General features: G+C 46.5%; 1 protein-coding gene across 4 annotated transcripts in view; it reads left to right on the top strand.

Moving 5' to 3' along the window:
• The window catches only part of ABCC1 (ATP binding cassette subfamily C member 1), a 153,627-nt gene that overhangs the window by 14,287 nt on the left and 114,471 nt on the right, over nt 1–24,869 (top strand). For 2 of the 4 annotated variants that reach the window (XM_053557314.1, XM_053557313.1), the window contains exon 1: nt 5,244–5,984. The exons of 1 other annotated variant lie outside the window; for it this stretch is intronic. In XM_053557314.1, the coding sequence (XP_053413289.1) occupies nt 5,895–5,984 (90 nt within the window). In that variant the 5' untranslated portion in view covers nt 5,244–5,894. Of the gene's footprint in view, nt 1–5,243; nt 5,985–22,765; nt 22,790–24,869 lie in introns of those variants that run through there. One more of the 4 variants, XM_053557316.1, reaches the window with a different exon arrangement.

The raw sequence follows: 24,869 nt of genomic DNA, 5'->3' as shown, positions 1-24,869 counted from the left end.
CCCGAATCTGAGGTTGCAGTGAGCTATGACACCATCGCACTTCTCTCAGGGCATAGGGTGGGACTCTGTCTCAACAACAACAACAAAAGAATTTTCCCATGTACCTACATGACCTTTGCAATTAATCTTTAAATGTCCATCCAATCAATAGTTCCTTGTATGGGTGGACTATAATTCATGTAATCATTACCCGTAGTTTGACATTTAGATCGCTGTGATTCTTTTCCTTTTTTTTTCTTTTAAAGATAACATTGTAATGAATATCATATGAATATAGTGCCTATTGGCTCATTTCCTTAGAATATATATTCTCAGGAGTGGAATGAATAGCCCAGAACATGTGAAAAGATTTTGCTGTCGTTATTACCTTATTTATTTTCCAAAAATGAGCTGGCCTAAATAGTCTCAGGCTATTCTAACAGGGTCTAAGGATACCCATTGTTATTGTTATTCAGAGCAGATGAGGGGCAGGCTGTTTTCAGGTTTCTCCAATCAGCCTGGTGAAGTTGGAAGGAAGAGGAGTGGCGCTGTCTGGCATTGAGAAAGGTGACCTGATAGTTATAATTAGGTTCGCTTATCTGGGAGCCCTTTGATAAAGGCGTCACTGATTTACTAACCTAGCATTCTGGAGAAAAGACACATGTTAGATCAAGATCTCTCTGAGGGCTGCAGTTGGAATTTAACAGGGCCCTTCCATTTTTTACTTTTGTCCCATCTGAGATCTGTGGAGTCCGTTAGCCACTTCATACCTGGTGCTGGGGACAGAGCTGGGCCACTTCTCGTTCATGGCATGACATGCTTGCTGGGGACAGAGCTGGGCCACTTCTGGTTCGTGGCATGGCATGCTTGCTGTGGGAAGGGGCCGGAGAAAGGGCTCACCTGTTGCTCTCCAAGGGACTGTGTGGGGTGTGGTGAGGGATGTTTGGCTAAGGGAAGGTGCTTCTCCAAAAGAAAGCCAGGGAAGTCCATGCAAACCTCAGGGCTTTTTCTTTCTTTTTTAAGAAGAAAAGAAAAGGGAGGTATAGGAACGGATCAGGAGACAAGGTTTAGGAGCCTGGGTTGGAAAAGGGTCTTGCTGCTTTCCAGTGTGTGACCTTGGGCCAGTTACTTCTGGAAGCCTTAGTTTCTTCATCTGTAAAATGGATGTCATGATCACGCCATGTATCTCATAGGTTTGTGAGGAAGGAAAGTCCTATATGGAGGATGTTCTGCACATAGGGTTTCAGCAGGTTGTGAAGGCGGTGAGGTTGTGAAGGCGGTGAGTGGACCTTGAAGGCAGTGGGGTGGGCGTTCTGGTGTGGCATTTCTCTTCTTGGAATTTCTGGGTCACGCAGGCTTTGGTGGAATCAGGATGGAGCCCGGACAGACGCGTCTTGACCCCAAGGACACCTGACCGGGCATTCGAGATAATTTAGGTTAACTTACCCCGTTGATCCAGGGTGTCTGGGTGAGGTGTGCTGGGGAGTCTGTTGGACAAGATAAGTGTAGGGTTTTGGCCCTGAAATTGGCCTGATGTATGGAGAATTTCATTCCGCAGGTTTTATTTGTAGTTTAGGATTAAGGAAATTTACCTAAGTCAGGCCATGTGTGTGCAGCTGAGCTATGACAACTCTGAGAACTGCTGACAGGTGCATACTTTGGAAGTTCCAGGTTTTCTGTTACTGTAAACATGGTAGTGATTGAATTACTTAAAGGGACTTTTTTCCTTTTCTCCTCATTCTCATCTTTGATATCGTTGTAAGAGGTGCAGTCTAAAATGAAACAATATAGAAACAGGTAAAAAGTAAAAATCCTTCATTCCCCCACTCTTCTAGAAATAATCCTACTGGCAGATTGATGTTTTTAACATTCAGCCTTTTCTCTCCACAGATCCTAAATATTATATACCATATTTTTTAAAAACAAGAGTGAGATCCTACGAAAACATACTCTATTTTTTGTTTTATGGATGAGTGCTTCTTGGATATAACCTATTTTTCTCAACATATATTTACTTGAAGATGAAACATAAACAGGAACTTAAGTAATTTTCTAATAAGTGTTTTTTTCTTGAGGCAGTTGGTGATAGCCTTTTTTTTGAGACAGTCTCAAGCTGTTGCCCTGGGTAGCATGCTGTGGCATCACAGCTCACCGCAATCTCCAACTCTTGGGCTCAAGCAGTTCTCTTGCCTCAGTCTCCCAGGTAGCTGGGACTGTAGGCACCCGCCACAATGCCTGGCTGTTTTTTGGTTGCAACTTCATTGTTACTTAGCAGGCCCAGGCCAGGTTTGAACCTACCACCCTAAGTGTATGTGGCGGGCGCCCTGCCGACTGAGCTATAGGCACCACCTAGCCTTGTTTTTTAACTTCTGCCTACACATAGGTCCTAGGGAAACTCTGAAGCATGACTTGAGCAAGTGGGTGTTTTAGACCTTTTCAGGTGTCCCTGCGGGATGTAGAACTACTGAGGATCAGTGCCCTAGGCCTTTGAATTTGTCCCATGGTTTGGTCCCCTTCACTTGATAGTCTCTGAGGGTTTCCTTAATACAGGCGTCCTCAAATATATATATTTTTTTTTTTGTAGAGACAGAGTCTCACTGTACCGCCCTTGGGTAGAGTGCCATGGCGTCACATGGCTCACAGCAACCTCTATCTCTTGGGCTTACGCGATTCTCTTGCCTCAGCTTCCCGAGCAGCTGGGACTACAGGCGCCCGCCACAACGCCCGGCTATTTTTTTGTTGCAGTTTGGCCGTGGCTGGGTTTGAACCCGCCACCCTCGGCATATGGGGCCGGCGCCCTACTCACTGAGCCACAGGCGCCGCCCAGGAGTCTTCAAACTTTTTAAACAGGGGGCCAGTTCACTGTCCCTCAGACCTTTGGAGGGCCAGACTATAGTTAAAAAAAAAAACTATGAACAAATTCCTATGCACACTGCACATATCTTATTTTGAAGTAAAAAACAAAATGGGAACAAATACAATTCACACCGCTTCATGTGGCCCGCAGGCTGCAGTTTGAGGATGCCTGCCTAAATAGCTTTTAACTGGGCTTGAGGCTGGAAATCCAGAGGTTTGTACAGCAGGCTTCTCTGCCTATATTGAGCTTCCAGTCTTGTAGGGGAAATGGACAAATCAATGGAAGATCATACCATGAAGTACTTTGAAGGGGAGCTCACATGGTGCTCAGTGAATACAATAGGGAGGGTTTCATCAGGTTGGAGAGAAAAGCGGAGACTTGAGTGAGTAGCCTATAAGATAGGTTTGGCTTGGGCGGCGCCTGTGATCCAAAGGAGTAGGGCGCCGGCCCCATATGCCAGAGGTGGCTGGTTCAAACCCAGCCCCAGCCAAAAAAAACCTGCAAAACAAACAAACAAACAACAACAACAACAAAAAGGTTTGGCTATGTGTGTCAAAGACCTTGAATAGAATGGCTTAAGATGCAAGCTGATCTCTCTCTCATGTAAAAATCTCGGCTTGTGTGATAGCTCTGTGCTCAAAATAGTCAGTGGCACGGGTTGTTACCCTGCTGCCATCACCTACAGGGATGAAGATGGTGCACATCTATGTCCATGTGCTGCTGTGGGAAAGAGGAAGAAGGGTACTACCTGAAAGTTGCTTATCCCATTGGCAGGTACCTAGTCAGATGGCACATCTAGCTGCAAAGGAGGTTGGGCGATGTAGTTTCCTATGGGCAGGCACTTGCCCAGCTGAAGATGATGTTACTAGGGAATGAGGGAGAATGGATGTTGGTGTACAGCTAGCAGTTTCTGCTGCACAGGCAAAAGCAGACAGTAAGAATGTTCTAGGCAGTGGGAAGCATGTGCAGAAACCCCAGCTTAACGAGGCAGGCCATTGTGGCTGGAACCGAAAGAGCAGGGCAAAGAGAAGAGATCAGGAGGGGACCCAACTGGACCGGTTGGGTTTGGATCCTCCAGGAATCCTCATTTGCTTTCTTTCCCCCTCTCCTTGGTTAGCCATTAGCTCTAAAACAAGAGTGTTTAAAATGAAGTCTTTAAATTAAAGGCAGTGTCCTTTTCTTTCTTTCTTTTTTTCTGGCAGTGTCCTTTTCAGGTGTCAGAAAGAACTAATAATTAAATCAATTCTAGTTTTTTGCCTTATTCCTATTTTGCTTGTGTGACCTTGGTAAGAGTAGTTTATTTTTATAAATAGCATGCATTGAGGTTTACCCTGTGTCAAGCCTTCACTGTGCATACCTGTATCAGGCCCACAGTAATGTTAAGTAGGTGCATGACCCGTTATTTTAGATGGAGAAAGTGAGGTGCAGTTACATGTATGCAGATTGGCCTGGCTAGCAAGGGGTGAACGTAGTATTCAAACCCACCTGTTTGACCTCACAGGCTGCCCTATCCCCACTGTGTTTCACTTGAGTCATTCGTGTGTAGTCTTCAGAAAGCTTGACTCCAGCGGCCTATACAGAAAGGTGGTTTTTTTATGAGGAGTTCTAGTATCTCTTGTAGTTGCAGGTATTGGATTAGTGACCCAGTGGTGTCAGGGCTGCCATCTCTACAGTTTAATATTGTCTCTTCCTCAAGGCCCTTAAATTGCTATTGCAGCTCGAACCTCCACATCTGGGTTCAAGGAAGGAAGAGGGAAGGGTCGCACCAGGCTCACCTGTCCCTTTCTATTCAGGAAAGTAAAAGTCTTTCCAAAGGTGCCTCTCCCTGTTCTGCAGACTTCTGCTCACATCTCCTCCAGTGAGATGTGAGGATCCCAGGGCCATCTCTAGCTGCAAGGGAGGCAGGAAAAGTGAGCATTTGGTTTTATGCTTTTCTATTGGGAGACAGCAAGGAAGGTGAGAGTTGGGAAAGGCTACTGAGTAAGCCAGCCAGTAGTGTCCACTATGTGCTTAATATTTTTCTTTAAATCAATTCACTTTTTGAAACCTTAATAAATTTTTCCCAAAGGAAATTTCATATCACTTCAGAATATCTGTGAAGCCAGAGGTTTGTCACATTTTTGTTTTTACCTAATTGCTATTAAAGTAAATAATCCCTACTAGAAAATGATATTTTACAAGTCATCTAGGTCAGTGGTTCTCAGTTCTGGGTGGTTTTGTCCACAGGGTACATCTGGCAACATCTAGGAACATTTTTGGTTGTCACAACAGGCTGGGGGTTGGGGGGGTGGGGATGTTTTTGGCATCCAGTGGGTAGAGAGGCCAGGGATGTGCTAAACATCTTACAATGCAGAGAATGGCCCCCACAACAAAAAATCGTCCGGCCCCAAATGTTGATAGTACTATAGTTGAGAAAGCTTGGCCTGGGCTCAAGTCCATGTGCTGCTGGGAGTGTAGGTAAGCCATGTTTGGGTAATGTTGCAATTTGCCAGTCTCCACTGTGTTTTCTCCTGGGTGACTGTCTATGAACAGCACTTTACATCTGCAAACTGCTTGTTGGTTTTGAAGTTCTGTTCCCATGGATGTTATCAGATCACCAGCAATCCCATGATGTAGTTGAAAATGTATGTGTGAATTCAAGATATGCACCTTATAGAGTGGTGAGGAGCAGCTCATTGACCCTGAGACTGACTGAAGTGGTTGAAATGATGGCCTCTTTGCCAGGCAAATCCTACCCTGTTTCCCCGAAAATAAGATAGTGTCTTATTTTAAGGTGTGCTCCCAAAGACGCGCTAGGTCTTATTTTCAGGGGACGTCTTATGTTTCCTGTAAGTAGGTCTTATTTTCAGAGGATGTCTTATTTTCGAGGAAACAGGGTATATGAGTGGATGATTTGGAAAGACCACTGTGCTTGCAGAGAGCATTTGCTCTCATGGGGCCTGGCGAAACCACGGCCTCTTGGTGGCCACGTGCTTTGGAAAGGGCTGTACTTTGGTGAGTGGGAGATTTTTATTGCTGCTTCTCTGCCTGGGTTTGGCAAAAACAACCTGGCCTGGGCATGTGCTTTGGTGGCGATGCAGAGGCAGCTGGCAGGTGGAGATTATCAGAGATCAGGCTGTTGGCAGGTTTGCTGAGCTGGCCTGGTCAGGTAACTTGACAATTACACTCAAACCTCCACCCTCCTCCCTGCCCATTAAAGTCAATTGAGCTATTACATACAGAACAGGAGGGGTGAGTGGTGGGTGGGTGTGGTGAACGCCTTTCTCCTCAGATTGCTGTGGCTGAGAGGTAAAGAACTTTTTCATTTTTCCTTCTTGATTCTGGAAACTCAGGGCAAGAAGCCTCTTGGCATCACTTAGTGGTGCAGTTAGATTAGAGAAAGGAGACCATTCTGTTCATGTAGACTTGCCACAGTTCATGGAATTCAGGAGGCCGTTGGTTATGACATGACACATTTCGTGGAACTCAGGAGGTTGTGACATGCATCTAAATTTCAGAAATGTTATAAAAATGTCGCCAGTAGTGTTTATGGGATGGAATGCTTGAGAAACACAGACCAACATCAAAGATGTTAAAATGTGGAGAAATACAAGTCTTAGAATCAGTGCAGAGTGAAAATGGCTTCCGGTTTCTTCCTCCCTTCATGCCTTCCTCCTCTTGTATATCTTCATGCTTTTATTGAGCTAGATCTGATGCTTAGTGCTGGGGACACAATTCATGAGGAGTGAGACATTCACCGTCCCTGTCCCATGGAGGTCACAGTTGTGCAGAGAGCTACTGTAGCCTCTATTCAGATCCTAGTTCTGCCACTTACTAGCTGTGTGATCTCTGTGCCCCTGTTTTCTTTTTCTTGAGACAGAGCCTCAAGCTATTGCCCTGGTAGAGTGCTAGGGCGTCACAGCTCACAGCAACCTCCAGCTCCCGGGCTTAAGCGATTCTCTTGCCTCAGCCTCCCGAGTAGCTGTGACTACAGGTGCCTGCCACAATGCCTGGCTATTTTTTGGTTGTAGTTGTTATTGTTTGGTAGGCCCAGGCTGGATTCGAACCTGCCAGCTCTGGTGTATGTGGCTGGCGCCTTAGCCACTTGAGCTACAAGAGCCAAGCCAAGCCTCTGTTTTCTTATGTGCAAAATGGGGAGACCGTCTTATAGAGCTGTAAAATTAAATGAGTTACTATACCATTAATGTGCTAGTCATATTACTGTGAAGTGCTGTTATTATTAATATTCCCATGACATCATTGTTATAAGCATCATCATCATTATCTTCATTTTTGTTATATGACTGCTCCTAAAGCAAAATCCAAGTATCCAGAGGAAGCTTAGATGGAAGAAGTACTGGACAGCAGTGTCGTTCTCAACTGTCCCCCTGAGTTAGTCATAGCGAACTTCTGGTGCTCTGTGTAATGTGGTCTCCTTGGTCCAGGTTGATACACATAACATGCTTGGAACTGTGCCTGGAACTATATTTAAAATGGATTTGGTATGATTGTATTATAAATCTCTCTAGGGAAAAGAAGACTTACCCTTCTATCTTAAATACCACCTGTTTCCTTGTGATCCATCCTTTCACCCTTAATCACAGATGGTGTCTTTGCTGTATTTCTTGTTCTGCTTTTATATGTGAGTTAAAAATTCTTGCCAGAGACATGAGCCCCAGATGGCCAGTGCTGCCACCTTTGGTGATAGCCTCTCAAGGGGTGGAGGAGGGCCCCAAGTTTGTTTCATGGCAGTGGGGTCTTTTCTCGTAGGATCACCTGCCCTGGTTTGCTTAGCTCTTATAAGCTGAGGAGTCTCCCTGGTTTTGGCTGTTATGAAATGGCCCAGCTTGTACAAATTGTTCTTTTTCTTGCTGCTTGAGTTAATTCCTTTGAATCTGTACCCATTATAGCATTGTAGGGTCAAAGGTGGGGATGAAGGCTGAGGCGTTTCTTTGCATATTTCCTGGCTTGCTCTTCAGATAAATTTATCTACCACTTATTTGCTGAATAAGTGTTTAGTGAAGGCCTCCTCTATGCACCACGTAAATTAAATGGATATGGTCCCATTTGAGGGAAATTACAGATAGGAGAGAAAGAAAGACATTTAGAATTCAACAGAAGAATAGTGGATAGTTGAAACTTCCATAGCACTTCGTAAGTTCCAGTGGCTGTGTTCTAAATTCCTTTTTTTTTTTTTTTGTATGGTAAGAGTCTGACTCTGTTGTCCAGGCTAGAGTAGAGTGACATCATCACAGTTCACTGCAACCTCAAACTCGTGGGCTCAAGCGATCCTTATGCCTCAGCCCCCCAAGTAGCTGGGACTACCACACGTGGCTAATTCTTTCTATTTGTAGTAGAGATGGGGGAGGGTGGTCTCACACTTGGTCAGGTTGTCCTCAAGTGATCCTCCTGCCTTGGCTTTCCAGAGTGCTAGGATTATAGGCGTGAGCCACTATACCTGGCCTCTAATTGTTTTTTAAAAGCTGATGACTTGGGTGGCGACTGTGGCTCAAAGGAGTAGGGCACTGGCCCCATATGCCAGAGGTGGCGGGTTCAAACCCAGCCCTCGCCAAAAACTGCAAAAAAAAAAAAAAAAAAAGCTGATGACTTCACCTTTATAGTTAACTACCCTGTGAAGTTGAGACTGTGTTACTCCCATCTTATGGATGGGAAAACCAGAGGCAGAGAGAGGTGAAGTCACCCAGCTAGTACATGACAGACTGGATATAAACCTAGCCTATCTGGCTCCAGGGTCTGGCCAGTAACCCCTGAGCAGTGTTGCCCCATAAACACCCTGGGGTGGTCCAGAGAGGAGTGTTTGTTTTTTTTTTAAACAGACTGTGCCATGTGACTTTAGTTACTCTTGTAGCAAGGCAGAATAAAAATCGTGTAGGAGAGGCTTCATTATTTTGGCCCATGGCTTTATGAGCTGCTTACTCCAACAGTGATGGTGAGGACAGCAGCAGTGGGAGCAGTAACACTGTGGCAGAGGTAGCAGTGGCTAACTCACCTCCTGAGGACTACCCTCCTCACAATTTAAGTGTAATACTTGCTCTTTCCATCTGATGCAGTGGGAGAGTTAAAGTCAGAGAGGTAGGGTGACTTCCCCAAGGCCACACAGCCTGGGAGCGGTGGCTGTACTTGAGCCCTTCCACTGCTCCAGAGCCCAAGGCCCAGACCATCAAGTCATGGCCCCTCCGTTGGATGCTGTCTGCTCCTGGCTCATCTGCATTGGGATGGGGAGCACAGAGTGAGGGTTGCAGTTGGAGTAGGGAGAGCTCAGGAGAGGAAGATGGGTAAGCCAGGAAACTTTTTGGGATGGAAGGCGCTGGGACTGGGTCAGGGGGTGAGGACTGGCGTGTCTCTGAAGGAACATTCGAAGATGACAGTAGTTTTTCCGGTTTCCTGTTCACAGCTGCATTTACGAGAAGGGTAAGCCAAACATTTTCCCTCTCAGTTTCGCAATTCCTGGGAGCTTTTGCAACATCTGGGCGATGCACCATTTTCCTGGTTGGAATCCTAAGTGAAGTTTCATTTTCCTTCACTTATTTGGTTCTGGCCCTGGCCTGTCCTTTACGGGATATTCGTCACTTGGTTCTCTCCTGGCTGTTTATTCTGTCTCTTAGCACACTTGCATACCCCAAGCTTGTCCAGCGACTGTCTTCCATTCTGTTGTCTGTTCCTCTTAGAACGTCGTTCCCTCCTGTTGCCCACTTTGGCAAATCTTAGCACGTTGGCCCGCCTTAGATTTTACCTGTTTTAAGAAGCTTGTTTTGACCTCCCAAGTGGAAATAACAACAGCTTCCATGAATAGAGTGTGGTCAGTGGGTCCCCATCTATTGTCATGTCAGTCATTTTATCCCCGTTATCTCCTAGAGGCAGTGCATGGAGCAGAGAGCCAGACTGTCTGCATTGAAGCACATGGGCTGTGCAACCTTGGGCAAGTTGCTTCGCATTTCTGTGCCTAACTCCCTTCGTCTGTAAAATGAGAACAATCCTATCTACTTCAGAGGGGTTAGAGTGGATATGAAATAATCTAATATGTGGATTTCATCTTCACAATGTCTCTGAAAAGTAGGTATTATCCTTGCTGTATGGACAAGGACACTGAATGTTCCTTTGTGAATTAACCTCCTCTCTTTTCTGGACCCCTCATGCCGTTTATATTTATCTCTTTGACAACACTTGTGCTTCCAGAATCGTTTGTGATAGCCATTTGTGTACCCATCCCACCTTGTGTTTAGGATTCTAAGCTTCTTGAGGACAGGATACCAATGTTTTTATTTCTGGTTCAAGATCTGATAGAAGCAGGCCTCAGTAAATGTGTTGAATGACTGTATGGGCACATGGATGGGTCTTTAGACACTCTAGATATGGGTGGCAGGAGTGGGACCAGATGGAAAAACTGTTACGGCAGTGAATCACATTGGGGATGACTTTGCCCCCCCCACCCCCCCAGAGGATACTTCGCAATGTCTAGAGACATTTTTGTTGTCACAGCTGGGGGTGAAGGTGCAGCTGGCATCTAGTGGATAGAGGTGGGGGTTGCTGTAAATATCCCCCTGTGCACAGAACGAATCATCTGGCCTAAGATGTCAGTAGTACTGAGAGTGATAAACCACGGGTCCAGAGAACATGTCATCTAGTAAGAAGCAGTGGGAAAAGATAGTGCATTAAAAAATTTTTAATGAATGCGCATGAATTTAGTCTAATGAGGCATCCTTTTCCTGAGATAGCAAAGTGATGTCCATGTATATTTATTTTTTTTAAGGAGGGGGTTAGGTTCTGTTAGGAATTCAACATGTATAGGGTAAAAATTACACTTAGTCAAAATGACCCCAAGTCTTATCTGTCTTTTTTTAAAATAGCTTTCTTGAGTATGGGTAAATTCACACGTATTGGGAACAGTGCACTCTATCTGGGTGAAGGGCACACTTGTAACTTTGACTCCGTCTGTACAAAAACAAAGTATGTAAACAAAACGCATACCCCCCCCACTGTTCTGAAATTTAAAACATAGCTTTATTGAGATATAATTCATTCACATTTCATTTGATCACCCATTAAGTGCGCAATTCTTTTAGTATATTCACAGAGTTGTTCGTCCATGACCACAATCAATGCTAGAAAAAAATTTTTTTTTTTTTTTTTGAGAGACAGAGCCTCAAGCTGTTGCCCTGGGTAGAGTGCCATGGCATCACAGCTCACAGCAACCTCTAACTCCTGGGCTCAAGTGATTCTCTTGCCTCTGCCTTCCAAGTAGCTGGGACTACAGGCGCCCGCCATAACGCCCAGCTATTTTTTGGTTGTAGCCATCATTGGTTGTTTGGCGGGCCGGATTTGAACCTGCCAGCTGAGGTGTATGTGGCTGGCGCCTTAGCCACTTGAGCCACAGGCGCTGAGCCAATGTCAGAAATTTTTAATCATCCCACTAATTTATCTTTATTTTTTATTTATTTATTTTTTTTGTAGAGACAGAGTCTCACTTTATGGCCCTCGGTAGAGTGCCGTGGCATCACACAGCTCACAGCAACCTCCAACTCCTGGGCTTAAGCGATTCTCCTGCCTCAGCCTCCCGAGTAGCTGGGACTACAGGCGCCCGCCACAACGCCCAGCTATTTTTTGGTTGCAGTTTGGCCGGGGCTGGGTTTGAACCCGCCACCCTCGGTATATGGGGCCGGCGCCTTACCGACTGAACCACAGGCGCCGCCCTAATTTATCTTTATTAATGAATTTACCACTGTTTACTCCCGGAGGGGTTAGTGCCTGGCCTAGGGACCACTTCCTGGGAGCCGGCCCGCCTGAGAACTGTGCAGTGAGTGGAGAGCAATGTATTGAGGGGCAGCGCCTGGGCATTCACTGCCCCCGAGGAACTGGCAGTCTAGGGAGAGTGAGATGGAAAAATTAATGTATAAAATAAATAATGTCAGATTGAGCCAACGTTCAGCAAGTGTTGACCTATGTCGGGGGGTTGGCACACTTTTTCTATAAAGGGCTAATTAGTAATATTTTCAGCTTTGCAGACCAGGAGGCAAACTGAGCAACCATTTTTGGCAAAAGGCAGATAGTCTTTTTTTACACTTATGTTTAAAAATGTGAAATCTAGGCTGGGCGCCTGTAGCTCAAGTGGCTAAGGTGCCAGCCACATACACCACAGAGGTGGCGGGTTTGAATCCGACCCAGGTTTGCCAAACAATGACAACTACAGCCAAAAAAAAAAAAAAATAGCTGGGCGTTGTGGCGGTTGCCTGTAGGTCCAGCGGGTGCCTGTAGTTCCAGCTACTTGGGAGGCTGAGGCAAGAGAATCACTTAAGCCCAAGAGTTGGGGGTTGCTGTGAGATGTGATGCCAGAGCACTATACAGAGGGTAACATAATAAGACTCTGTCTAAAAAAAAATAAAAAAATAAAAAATGTGAAATCTATTCTTAGCTTGTGTGCTGTACCTACCCAAGCAGGCAGCAGGCCGGATTTGGCTCTTAGGCCGTCATCTACCCACCCCTGACCTACACATATGGCAACCTGTGTGGTTCATTCTGGTCATATGTGCTATACATAATGTGTTATTAATAAATGCTACATAGCGGGCGGCTCCTGTGGCTCAGTCGGTAAGGCGCCGGCCCCATATACCGAGGGTGGCAGGTTCAAACCTGGCCCCGGCTGAACTGCAACCAAAAAAAATAGCTGGGCGTTGTGGCGGGCGCCTGTAGTCCCAGCTACTTGGGAGGCTGAGGCAAGAAAATCGCTTAAGCCCAGGAGTTGGAGGTTGCTGTGAGCTGTGTGAGGCCACGGCACTCTACTGAGGGCCATAAAGTGAGACTCTGTCTCTACCAAAAAAAAAAAAAAATGCTACATAGCATATTTCATGTCTTATGTAATATAAAGTATTAAATAGGGTGGCGCCTGTGGCTCAGTGAGTAGGGCGCCGGCCCCATATGCCGAGGGTGGCAGGTTCAAACCCAGCCCCGGCCAAACTGCAACAAAAAAATAGCCGGGCGTTGTGGCAGGCGCGTGTAATCCCAGTTGCTCAAGAGGCTAAGGTAAGAGAATCGCGTAAGCCCAAGAGTTAGAGGTTGCCGTGAGCCCTGTGACGCCACGGCACTCTACCCAAGGGCGGTACAGTGAAACTCTGTCTCTACCAAAAAAAAAAAAAGTATTAAATAAGATAATACGTGGAAGAAAATCTGGAAGAAATATTTACTGTCAAAGTCTGTTAAGTGCTTGTTAAGTGCTCGGTAGGAAATGTACAGCGTGCCATAAGCTCGTTAAATGGGGGGTTTGACTTGTTTGAGAAAGGCATGGGGAGGTAGAGGGCCTACCTGAGGAAGAGATACTTTCAGCCGAGAGCTGAAGGATGCCCCTGAGTTGAAGGTCAGAGAAGTGAGGAGGAGAAAGACCCCAGGCAGCAGAAATCCCCTGTGCAAATACCCTGCCGCATGGAGGTGTCCAGGAACAGTGAACTGAGACTACAGGCACCTGCCAGAATGCCCAGCTAATTTTTCTGTATTTAGTAGAGAAGGGGTCTTGCTCTTCTTGCTCAGGCTGATCTCAAACTCATGAGCAGTCCACCCACCTCTGCCTCCCAGAGTGTTAGGATTACAGGTGCAAGCTACTTTGCCTAGCCTGAAAATAAAATGGAAATTGATGAAATGGTCTTAAAACTGTATTTTGTTTAACCCACTATATACAGAGTATTATCATTTAAACATGTAATCAATCTAAAAAACCGATGAGTGAGCTATTTCGCATCCTTTTTTTTCGTGCTAAGGCTTCTAAACCGGTGTGTTTTACAGCACACCTTGATTTGGACTAGCCTCTTCTCAAGTACCAAATAGCCTCGTGAGTCTGGTGATTACAGTATTGGACAGTGCAGATTTAGGTAGCTCCTAGTTTGTTAAAATTTAAACATTATGTAATAATAGTATCTGCTGTAATATTTATAGAGCTATAAGCCTCTAAGAAGACATACATCTTCATTTAGTGGTGTTTTAAACACTGAATTCCCATGGGGATTACTGGGCCTGCATTCATCATTGTTTTCCTGTTTCTCATTGTGTAACTCCAGGTTATCAAATGTAACCTGGGCCTTTTTCCTTGTTTTCTGCCACCTCGAGGCTTAAGAGTGTGGGTTAGGCTTTCTAAGGGGACTTCATTGTCTCATTGTTTGGGAGAGCAAAAGATTGGCAGCAGCCCAAGTGGTGATCCGGAGAGGCTGGGTGGATCCAGTCCTTTCCACCCATTCCCGGGGGGAGTGGGATGCTTTCTGAAGAAAGAGAGCATGGAAGCTTTGTGCTCCAGAAGTGCTGGAGCCTCAAAGGATAAGATTTTAAGTGCAAACATTAAGATACAGTCAGCGTATTTGGTATGCTGCCCCTTGTTTAAAGAAGGGGACAAATAAGAATATATAGTTGTACTTTTTTGTATTTGCAGAAAGAATTGCAGAAGGAAGTCTGGGAGCAGTGGCTCATGCCTGTAATCCCAGTACTGTGGGAGGCTGCAGGAGGAGGATCCCTTGAGCTCAGGAGTTTGAGACCAGCCTGAGCAAAAATGAGACCCCCATCTTTATTAAAAATAGAAAAATTAGTCATGGTGATGTACACCTGTAGTCCCAGCTTCTCGGGAGGTTGAGGCAGGAGGAGCACTTGACCCCAGTGAGCTATCATGATGCCATTGCCCTCTAGCTGGGGTGTCTCAAAAAATAAAAACAACAATTCCAGAAGGATATATGAGAAACTCAAAAATGTAACTGTATTTGGGCACAGTAAATTTTACTGTTTTCCTGTATGTATATAATGTATGTATGTATACAACACATGTGCACACATACACATACACAAAGATATTTTTAAAAATTTGAGATGTGTATTTCTTGTTACAGTGAAATTTAAAACTACATTTGTATTTTCTGTTGTCCTCAGCTCCCATTGTTCAAAAGCATTTCCTAAGCTGCCCAAGGTAGGATGTTGGAAGTGCCCTGGGGCCCTGGGGGAGCAGAACCCAGGGCTTTGTGGGAGATGCTACAGAGCTCATTTTGATTTCAAGGCAGGGGACTCCCATGGCAAGAGTTTGGGGTCGTGAACAGGTGTCACCTTGGTGAGGGTATAAGCCAAGCCTCCTTTCCCTACGGGCTCTATTTTTATTGCCTGCTGTATTGGTTTTTGCTGTAGCCAATTACCACGAATATAGTGGCTTTAAAACTCCACAGATGCCTTCACTTCTAGTTCTGGAGGTCAAAGGTCCAACACACCGGGTTGGCCTTCCTTCCAGGGGCTGCCAGGGAGAATCCATCGCCTTGCCTTTTTCTGCTTCTAGAGGCCGCCTCGTTCCTTGGTGGCCTCATGGTGCTCTGACTTCTGCTGCTGCTGCTATCACTTCCCCTTTCTCACTCGGATTCTCCTGCCTTCCCTGTTTCCCTTTTGATTCCCTTGGGCCTGCTGGGACTCTCCCCATCTCAGAATCCCTAATCACACCTGCAGAGTCTCTTTTGCCATGACAGGTAACGTAGGCACAGGTTCTGGGGATCAGGACGTGGGTAACTGGGCATGGCAGGGGCGCAATGGCCTTTTCATTGAATGAAGCAGTGAGTTATTTGGTAGAGCTGGAGGATGTGGAAGGGACATGGCAAGAGGTGAATCTGGGAGGAATGATAATGTGGTATTTATTGAGTGTCTACAGTGTGCTCTGCCCATGGTTAATTAAATGCTTATTTGCATAATCACAGCATTCCCATATTGCCTGTCTGGAAACGCCTATGTTGTTGCTTGCCTAGTTTCATGTGATGAGGGGCCGGAATCCATCCTTCCTGATAAGGGGTGTGTTTGGGGACTGTAGACTATAAGCTTGGTCAGGGCAGGAGTTCTGTTAAAGGGGGTTTCTCAGCCTCAGCAGGTGGACATCGGGGGCTGGGTGTTTCCCTCTTGTGGGGCTGTCCTGTGCATTGTACTTGTTGTCCCGGGCTTCAGCCTACAAAATGCCGCTAGCACAACCCCCTTCTCCTAGGCAACTAAAAATGTTTCCAAGTGTTGTCAAAAGACTCTTGGGGGGAGGGGGACGGTGGGATACACTTACTCCATAAATCAGACCCTAACATGTCAAACCATGGCCCCCACAGCACTGTGAATGAAGGCAAAATCCCTTCAGTGGCCCGGGCACCCTCCACAGTCTGTCCCCACCGCACCTTCCGTCTTCCTCCCAACTTCGCCTCTTACTCCTGACACGCATCCGCCTCTCTGTTAGTGCTCAGGACTGTCAGACACGGTCCCACTGCAGGACCTTTGCATTTGCCGCTTCTCTTCCTCCCTGGCCGTTTGGTGTATTCTCCCTTGTTCCCTTCAATCCTTTAAGCACCACTCCTCAGCCGGGCCTTCCCTTCCTTTTCTTCTCTTACACATGCATGCACGCCTGCACATGTCTCTACTTCCCCACCTTCCATCTCATCGTCTGTCTCCCCTGGTTAGGGTTTCAGCTCCAGGAGGGCTGGCTGTCTGTCCCTGTCAGTCACTGGCAGGTCCTCAGCCCTAGGAAAGATGTTCAGTAGATGGACAAATGCTGTCTGTCCTGCTACCACTGTGTCCCCAGAACACATCCCTGTGCCCGGCACTTGCCTGACCCCTCACAAGACCCTGGACTGTGACTAAGGAATTTGGTGAAGCTTTAGAGTCTGATAGGAGAAGAGGAAGTGGCTGGTAGGGAAACTAGCAGAACAGCCGAGGCTAGTTGGAGAAAACAGGGACAAGTGTTGGTTCTGCAGGGAAGGGCTGAGGTCAAAGCAGGTGGGAGCAAGATGCCAACATTGGGGACCTGTGACGGGCAGCCATGCTCTGTTTTCTTTTCAGCCCTAGAATCCCTGTTAAGACAGGAGACTTAGGCCAGGCACGGTGGCTCATACCTGTAATCCTAGAACTCGGGGGGGGGGGGAGGGGTGCTAAGGCAGGTGGATCCCTTGAGCACAGGAGTTCAAGACCACCTTGAGCAAGATCAAGACCTCACCTCTACTAAAAATAGAAAAACTAGCTGGGCATAGTGGCAGTGCGGTGTAGTCTCAGCTACTTGGGAAGCTGAAGCATGAGGATCACTTGAACCCAGGAGTTTGAGGTTGCTGTGAGCTACGATGATGACATAGCACTCTTACTTAGGGCTGCAGAGTGAGATTCTTCTCCAAAAAACAAACAAAAAACCCCAGGAGTCTTAGTTTTGCACGTTCCCTTCCTTGCTGTGGTGTTCCACACTACATTGTGGGTGTGAGGATTTGAGGTATTTGCAGGGCAAGGGCCACTTTGGGCCACAGCCCTGCCTTCCCGGGAGTTGGGGGCAAGATCTGGATGTCGCTCCCACTCCCACATTTCTGGCTTGATTCTTAGGTCTGATGAGTCAGCAGGCAAGGGAGGGGTGCAGCTGAGCCTGCAGTGGGCAGGAGTGTCACCACCGTTGTGATGCTGGCACCACTGCCTTCCTCCTACCTTGTGTCGCTAGAGGCTGTACTCGCCTGTCACTAGAGACTGAAGCCTGTGCCTGGATCTTTTCAGGACTGAAGTAAGGAAAGTATACCCCATGCTGTCTCTCTAAATAGGATCAGTGTCCAGAAGCCCAGCGGGCCCCTAACCTCACTGCAGGCCTCCTGCTTTCTTTTTGTCACACTTCCCTGGCTTCTGTGCTGCTCATTTGCTGGGTCCCCCACACCCGGGTTGGTTTTGGATGTGACTGTTATAAGCAGCTTGTTGTGTCTTCTGCCCCTCCAAACCTGGTCTGTCCCTTAGTTCATGCAGAAGAGTTTGCTGGGCCTTTGGAGCCAGGCTTGTCCAGGTGTTGACTTGCACCTCTGTATCCCTTTTTGTAAAATAGGAATAATCCCAGTATCTTCCGCACAGGTTGCTGTGGTGCATAGACCAGCAGTGCCAGCCCGGCACACAATCTGTGCTCAGTGAGAATTGCCGTTTTATTTTATTAGTAGTATTGCTATCGTCAGCCTGAGGGATAGCCCTGTGGGTTTGCTCCCTGTTTCAGCCCTGGAGGTGTCCCCTCATGGCTGGTTATGTTGAATTCGCACCCAGGCCCCAACTCCAGGTCTCCACAGTCTGTTACTGCTATTGGTATTCATTTTATTTATTACCTTTTTTCTTTTTCTCCCTCCCTCCCTTCCTTTGTGGAAGAAAAGATAGTGCATATTCATGCTTCAAAATCCTAAATATAAAAAGGTGTCCTTGGAAAGCTCCCCATTCAACCCTGGGCTTGCCTCCTAGGTCCCTTCCCTGGGAGTCATCATTGTTAGCAGTTCCTAGGATTTTCTCCCTTCCCTTCCCTTCCCTCCACCCTCAGTCCTCCTCTCTTCTCTTCTCCCTGTCTCTCCTCCTCTCTTTTAAATTCAGATAGGGTCTTGCTTTGTTGTCCTGGCTAGAGTGCTGTGGCTTCATCATTGCTCACTGCAACCTCCAACTCCTGCACTTAAGCGATCCTCTAGCCTCAGCCTTCTGAGTAGCTGGGACTACAGGTGTGCACCACCATCCCAGATAACTTTTCTATTTTTTGTAGAGACAAAGCTTCGCTTTTGCTCAGGCTGGTCTAGAACTCCTGGCATCAGGGGATCCTCCAACCTCGACCTCTCAAGGTGCTAGGATTACAGGTGTGAATCACCGTGCCCTGCCAGGAGTTTTCTTTTCAGAGAGATTTTTCACCTGTGAGCATGTACATACGTATACTTTGTGTATTCATTCTTTTTCTCCATTTTTTACACAAATGGAAAGTACCACACACTCTGTTGTGTACCTTGCTTTTGTTACATCAGTATGTAAATCACTGTACCTGGGGACCGCCCTCTGGAAGGCATCAGGTCTAGGTATCAGGACCTGGGCCCTGCCCCAGCTCTGCAGACTGTGCTTCCTTCCTTCCCAGCCTTTTTGGGTCTTGGTTTTCCTTTCTTTCTTTTTTTTTAAAACACTTTATGGAGACATGACAGTCATACAATGAGTTGTACATATTTAATGTACACAACTTAATGAGTTTGGAACTAGGTATATACATCCAGGAAACCAAAACCACATCAATGCCCCGAACATATCCATCGCCTCTACAACTTTCCTCCTGATCTGCTTGTTTATTTATTTGTGATAATAACACTTAACAGAAGGTCTACCCACTTAGCTAATTTTTGGTATACAATTTAATTTTTTTATTTTTTCTGAGACAGAGTTTCACCTTATTACACTTGGTAGAGTCCCATGGCATCATAACTCACAGCAACCTCAAACTCTTGGGGTCAAGCAATTAATCCTCTTCATCAGCCTCCCAGGTAGCTGGGACTACGGGCGCCTGACACAATGGCTGGCAATTTTTAGAGAGTTGATCTTTAGAGAGCAAGGGCTTCACTCTTGCTTAGAGTTGGTCTTGAACTGAGCTCAAGCGATCCACCTGCCTTGGCCTCCCAGGGTGCTGAGATTACAGGTGTGAGCCACCGTGCCCGGCTTACAATTTAATCTTGTTAACTATAGGTACTCTGCTCTGCAGGGCTCTCTAGGAGTTACTCATATTATGTAACCAAAACTCAGTATCCTTTGGCCAACACGTCCCTGTTTGCCCCTGCCTCTGGCAGCCACCATTCTCCTTTCTACTTGGGTGAGTTCAGTTTGATTTCACGTACGTTGAGATCATGCACTGTATGCCTGTCCGTGCCTGGCTTATTTCAGTTAGCATGACATCCTCCAGGTTCATCCTTATTGTTGTGAGTGGCAGGATTTCTTTCCTTTTTAAGGTTGAGTAATATTCTTTTGTCTTATATAGACCACATTTTCTTTATCTGCTCAGCTGTGGCAGACATGTAGTCTGTCTTCATCTTGGTGGTTGTGAATAATGCTTTAGGGAACATTCGACTGCAGGTATTTCTTTAGGGCTGTGTGTGGCTGGGATTAGGAGATCACTTCTGTCCTCTCCAGCTAAGGAGTTCTCTGCCTCTTAGATTGGAATTTGGGTGGCTGACGGTGTGGAGCCACCTGCACCTCCCACTCACACCTTGCGTGTGTGTGTTGGGGGGATGTGAATCTCATTACCAGTTTTGTAGTTTTCCTTTTTTTTTTTTTTGGCCGGGGCTGGGTTTGAACCCGCCACCTCCTGCATATGGGACTGGCGCCCTACTCCTTGAGCCACAGGCACCGCCCAGTTTTGTACTTTCCCATTGGCAAAACAGACATGGAAACATCCTACAACTCTGTCCATCCTACAGACCCCTTTCAGCCTTGGTGTGTGTATGACCGGTGCAGGGTTTGTTCTGTCAGCTGAAAGTGGCCACAGTGGGCTTGGGGTTGAGTGAAGTTCCACGAAGGTGGTTTGCTTGGCCGTCCTGGGGCCTCTGGACTCAGCCATATCACCGAGCAGAACCCCCACTGTGGGCTGAGCTTCCAGAGCCGTCCACGCTTATTAAGTACAAGTGTACTTAATTCTGTGGTGCTGGGGAGTGGCAGTTGGTATTCTATGTACTTCTCAGGGGACGACTTGAAAGTTAGACACAGTCGAGTTGCTTATGGACTGTGTGGTATTAGGACAGTTGCCAAGCCTTTCTGGTCTTCACCTTCCTCCTGGAGGTCACTGTGCCATGTTCTCATCACCCCTCCAGCATCCTTTCCCTGCCTCCCCTGGGATCCTCTCCTGGAACCTCTTAACATGTAAATTTGGCAATGCCACATCCTTGGGTAATGCCCTCCTCTTTGTTCAAGTCTCCGGTGCCACTTGAACAAAAATCTGGGCTCCTTACAATGGCTTCAGAGACTGGCCATGCCGTGGCCCCTGGTGACTTTTTCGTCCCCATCTTGGGTCCGACCTCTTCTCTGTGGTCACAGGAGCCTACTCTTCACCTTAGGCCTGGTGCCTACTGACCCAGCCCACTTCTTTTTCTTTCACAACCATTATCTCTCTGTGTCATTTTGGGAGCTTACGTCTTTGTTGGAGTATGTGTCTTGGGAGGGCAGTGATCATGTCTGACTTATCCCTGTGTCTCCACGATTAGCCCAGGGCTTGGCACATGGTAGGTGCTCAGGAAACATTCATTGTATGGAAGATTGGATGAATGAATGGAACCTGTACTTCTATGTGTCAATCAGTCTCTTAATTGCCAGGAACAGAAACTGGGACCATTTGGGTCATCCGATTTAACCCTCCCTGATATCTGTGTAGGTTCTAGAATTAGTCCCATTTCACAGATGAAGAAACCAAGTCCCAATGATGTGAACTGCCTTGCTTTAGGACAATAGGGGACGATTTTGCCCCGTGGGACATTTGGTGGTGTCTAGAAGACATTTTTAATTGTCATAAGTGGGAGAGGGAGAGCGTGCTGCTCACATCTAGTGGAGCGAGGCCAGGGGTGCCACTCAGCGTCCTGCAGGGCACGCGATGGCACACAGGATGCAGAATTATTTGGCCTCACATCTCTGTTGTTCTGAGGTTGTGAAGCTCTGCTTGAGGGCATACACCTGTGAGGGGTGGAGTCGGGACCACAGACCCTGAACCTTATGTTCTTAATTGCTGCCCTGTACTGCTCAAAGTTCAGTGAGTGGGATGGAGGAGTTGCAGGATGTTTCCATATCTGAATTAGAACCTTGCTTCTCTGTTCTGCAGAGATGAATTTGGGATCTGCAAGGCCTAAAGCCATTTAGTTGATCCCCTGGCATGGAGAACTTGCCTTCAAGCTGCCTTAGGCCAGAATCTGTGCCCATCCATCCACCAGGCACCCTGCAAATCCCTTAGAGGGCTGGTTTAGGGGTGCCCAGGAGTTGGGAGCTCAATGTGAGACTCTGTGTGGATTCAGATCCAAGCTCTGTCTCTTCCCTGGGTTATGAGCCTGAACAAGTTATATAAACTCTTTGGATTTCAGTGTTCTCTCGAGAAAAGAGGAGAGTTTTAATAATTTTTACTTTGTAGGGCTGTTGCGATGTTTAAATGGACTAATGCTTGGAAAATACTTAGCGCTGTGCATGGCGTGGCAGCTTTTGCTGTTATTACTGGCACTCTGTAAATATGAGCTTTCTCTCTTGTTTCCAACTCAGCATTTAAAAATGTCTGACCTGAAATTCCTGCTGCTGTTATTTATTTATTTAAAGTGTGAACTAGCTTTATTATTATTTTAGAGTTAATACGTGCAGAGGAAAAAATTCAAACAGTACAAAAGATAATAAAACAAAAACTAATATTTACTCCCTCTTACTGGTTTTAGGCCTACCCCTGGAGATTAGCCATTTTTTTTCTTCTTTGAATTTTTCTAAGAAAGTTTCCCTGTGTTAAGTACAGGGTAGCCATAAAGTTCAAATTTTAAATGCACATGAACTTTATGGCCACCCTGTGTGAGCGTGTCTGTATTTCCCTTTATGCTACTTTGAAATGGAACAGTGGTATATACATCTGATAAAAATATGCAAACATGACAACTTTCTTTTTTTTTAATTTTAATTTTTTTTTTTTAATTGTTGGGGATTCATTGAGGGTACAATAAGCCAGGTTACACTGATTGCATTTATTAGGTGAAGTCCCTCTTGCAATCATGTCTTGCCCCCAGAAAGTGTGGCACACACCAAATTTTTTTTATTATTATATCATAGCTGTGTACATTAATGTGATCATGGGGCACCATACACTGGTTTTATAGACCATTTCACATATTTTCATTACACTGGTTAACATAGCCTTCCTGGCATTTTCTTAGTTATTGTGTTAAGACATTTATATTCTACATTTACTAAGTTTCACATGTACCCTTATAAGATGCACTGCAGGTGTAATCCCACCAATCACCCTCCCTCTGCCCATCCTCCCCCCTCCCTCCCCTCCCTCTCCCCCTTCCCCCTATTCTTAGGTTGTAACTGGGTTATAGCTTTCATATGAAAGCCATAAATTAGTTTCATAGTAGGGCTGAGTACATTGGATACTTTTTCTTCCATTCTTGAGATACTATACTAAGAAGAATATGTTCCAACTCCATTCATGTAAACATGAAAGAGGTAAAATCTCCATCTTTCTTTAAGGCTGCATAATATTCCATGGTGTACATATACCAGAATTTATTAATCCATTTGTGGATCGATGGGCACTTGGGCTTTTCCCGTGACTTAGCAATTTTGAATTGGGCTGCAGACAACTTTCTATATTTGTAGAGGCATCTATGATTGGATTCAAATTCCTGACTGTGCATACTGCTTGCAGGTTATATGACTGGGCCTCAGTTTATCTATCTGTAAAATGGGTTTTCTTATAGTACTTGAGTACCAGAGTTGTATATGAGGATTAAATGTGATGCGAACCACTTAGAACAGTGTTTGGCATGTGCTACTGATAACCTTCATAAGCTGTCGCTCTTCTTCTTTTTTCTTTTTCTTTTGAGACAGAGTTTCACTCTGTTGCCTCCGGCTAGAGTGCCATGGTGTCAGCCTACCTCCCACCAACCTCAAACTCTTTGATTCCAGTGATCCTCCTGTCTCAGCCTCCTGAGTAGCTGAGACTGCAGGTGTCTACCATGATGCCTGGCCAATTTTTCTATCTTTATTAGAGGCAAAGTCTTGCTTTTGTTCAGGCTGGTCTTGAAGTTCTGAGCTCAAGTGTTCTTCCCACCTCGGCCTCCCAGAGTGCTAGGATCATAGGTGTGTGCATCTGCGCCCAGCCCTGCCCTGCCCCTCACCCTTATTCCTTCTGTAGATAGAAGTAGGTGGCACATGTTTCTTTCAGGTCTTTGCTCAGATGTCATCTTGGCCCAGAGACCTTTTCTGTCCATGGTACAAAACCAGCCATATCTGCCCACCATCTTTCCCTAACCCCCGTGTTCTTCTTCAGGGAATTTGTGCGTACTAAGAGGTGTTTATTTTTCTGTTGGCAGCATCTGCTCTTTGTTGTTTGGCAGGACCGGGCTGGATTTGAACCCACCATCTCCAATGTATGTGGCTGGCTTGGCCCCCTATCTGCTGAGCTACAGGCACTGAGCCCAGAAGCCACCTTATAGTATTTTTGTTTTTTTTTTTTTTTGAGACACAGTCTCACTCACAGAGTGCTGTGGCATCACAGCTCGCAGCAACCTCCAACTCTTGGGCTAAAGCGATTCTCTTGCCTCAGCCTCCCAAGTAGCTGGGACTACAGGCGCCCGCCACAATGCTCGGGTATCTTTTTGTTGCAGTTATTTAACTGGTCTGCGCTGGGTTCAAACCTGCCACCCTCGGTGTATGTTGCTGGCGCCGTAACCACTGTGCTACGGGTGCTGAGCCTAAGCATCTGCTCTTTGGATCCAATGAACCTGTGAGAGAGTGGTTCCTGGTTTTGCTTCCTGTTGATATTGGCACATAGTAGTCCCTGGAGGATAATTGCCTGCTGAGCAATAGAAACCCAACTGTTATGAGTTGTTGCGGTGATTGCAATGGAAAGTGGATGTTCAGACCCTGGGGGGACTCATGGTACATAGAGGATCGTTGTCTCCTCTGTCAGAGCTCCTGTCACCCCAGACGGGACACTGAGCAGCCCTTCAAATTTATAATCACTCTCCCCGCCTGTTTGTCTGCTGCTCCTCTCTACTGCCTTCCCTCCTGTCCTGGCATCGGTTGGCGGGGCCCTGGGTGAGACTGCTTCCCCCATCCCATGGCTCTTGGCAGAGTGTCCCTCCAGAAGCAGTGCCATCCAGACAGGACAGTAGGTGTGGGAGAAGGTCAAGGAGCTGCTGACTTGTGGGCACTTCAATGATGAGTTCAGCATCAGGGTCGGTCTTGGCTGAGGCCATGTCTTGGGACTGTCCAGGACTGCAGTGACTTCTGAATCTGATCCGATGGAGGGACAGCAATGGTGGCCCCTGGGAGGCCCATGAGGTGGACCAGGGTAAACCTGAGGGAAGTGGGAAGCAGGCTGATGGCCCCCCCAAAGACACCCCTGACCTAGTGCCTGAAATCTGTGGGTAGGTTGTGGGACATGGCAGAGTGGAGTGAAGGGTGCAGATGGAATTATGGTTGCTAAGTAGCTGACCTTGAGGAAGACTGTCCTGGACGATCTCATGGACCCAGTGTCGTGGCATCCTCATGAGTGGATGAGGATGTGGAAGAGAGACCT

This window comes from Nycticebus coucang, chromosome 12, assembly GCF_027406575.1.
Source record: "Nycticebus coucang isolate mNycCou1 chromosome 12, mNycCou1.pri, whole genome shotgun sequence".
Lineage (NCBI taxonomy): Eukaryota > Metazoa > Chordata > Mammalia > Primates > Lorisidae > Nycticebus > Nycticebus coucang.
Note: the sequence above shows the minus strand (reverse complement) of the source record. Positions and strands in the feature narration are given on the sequence as shown.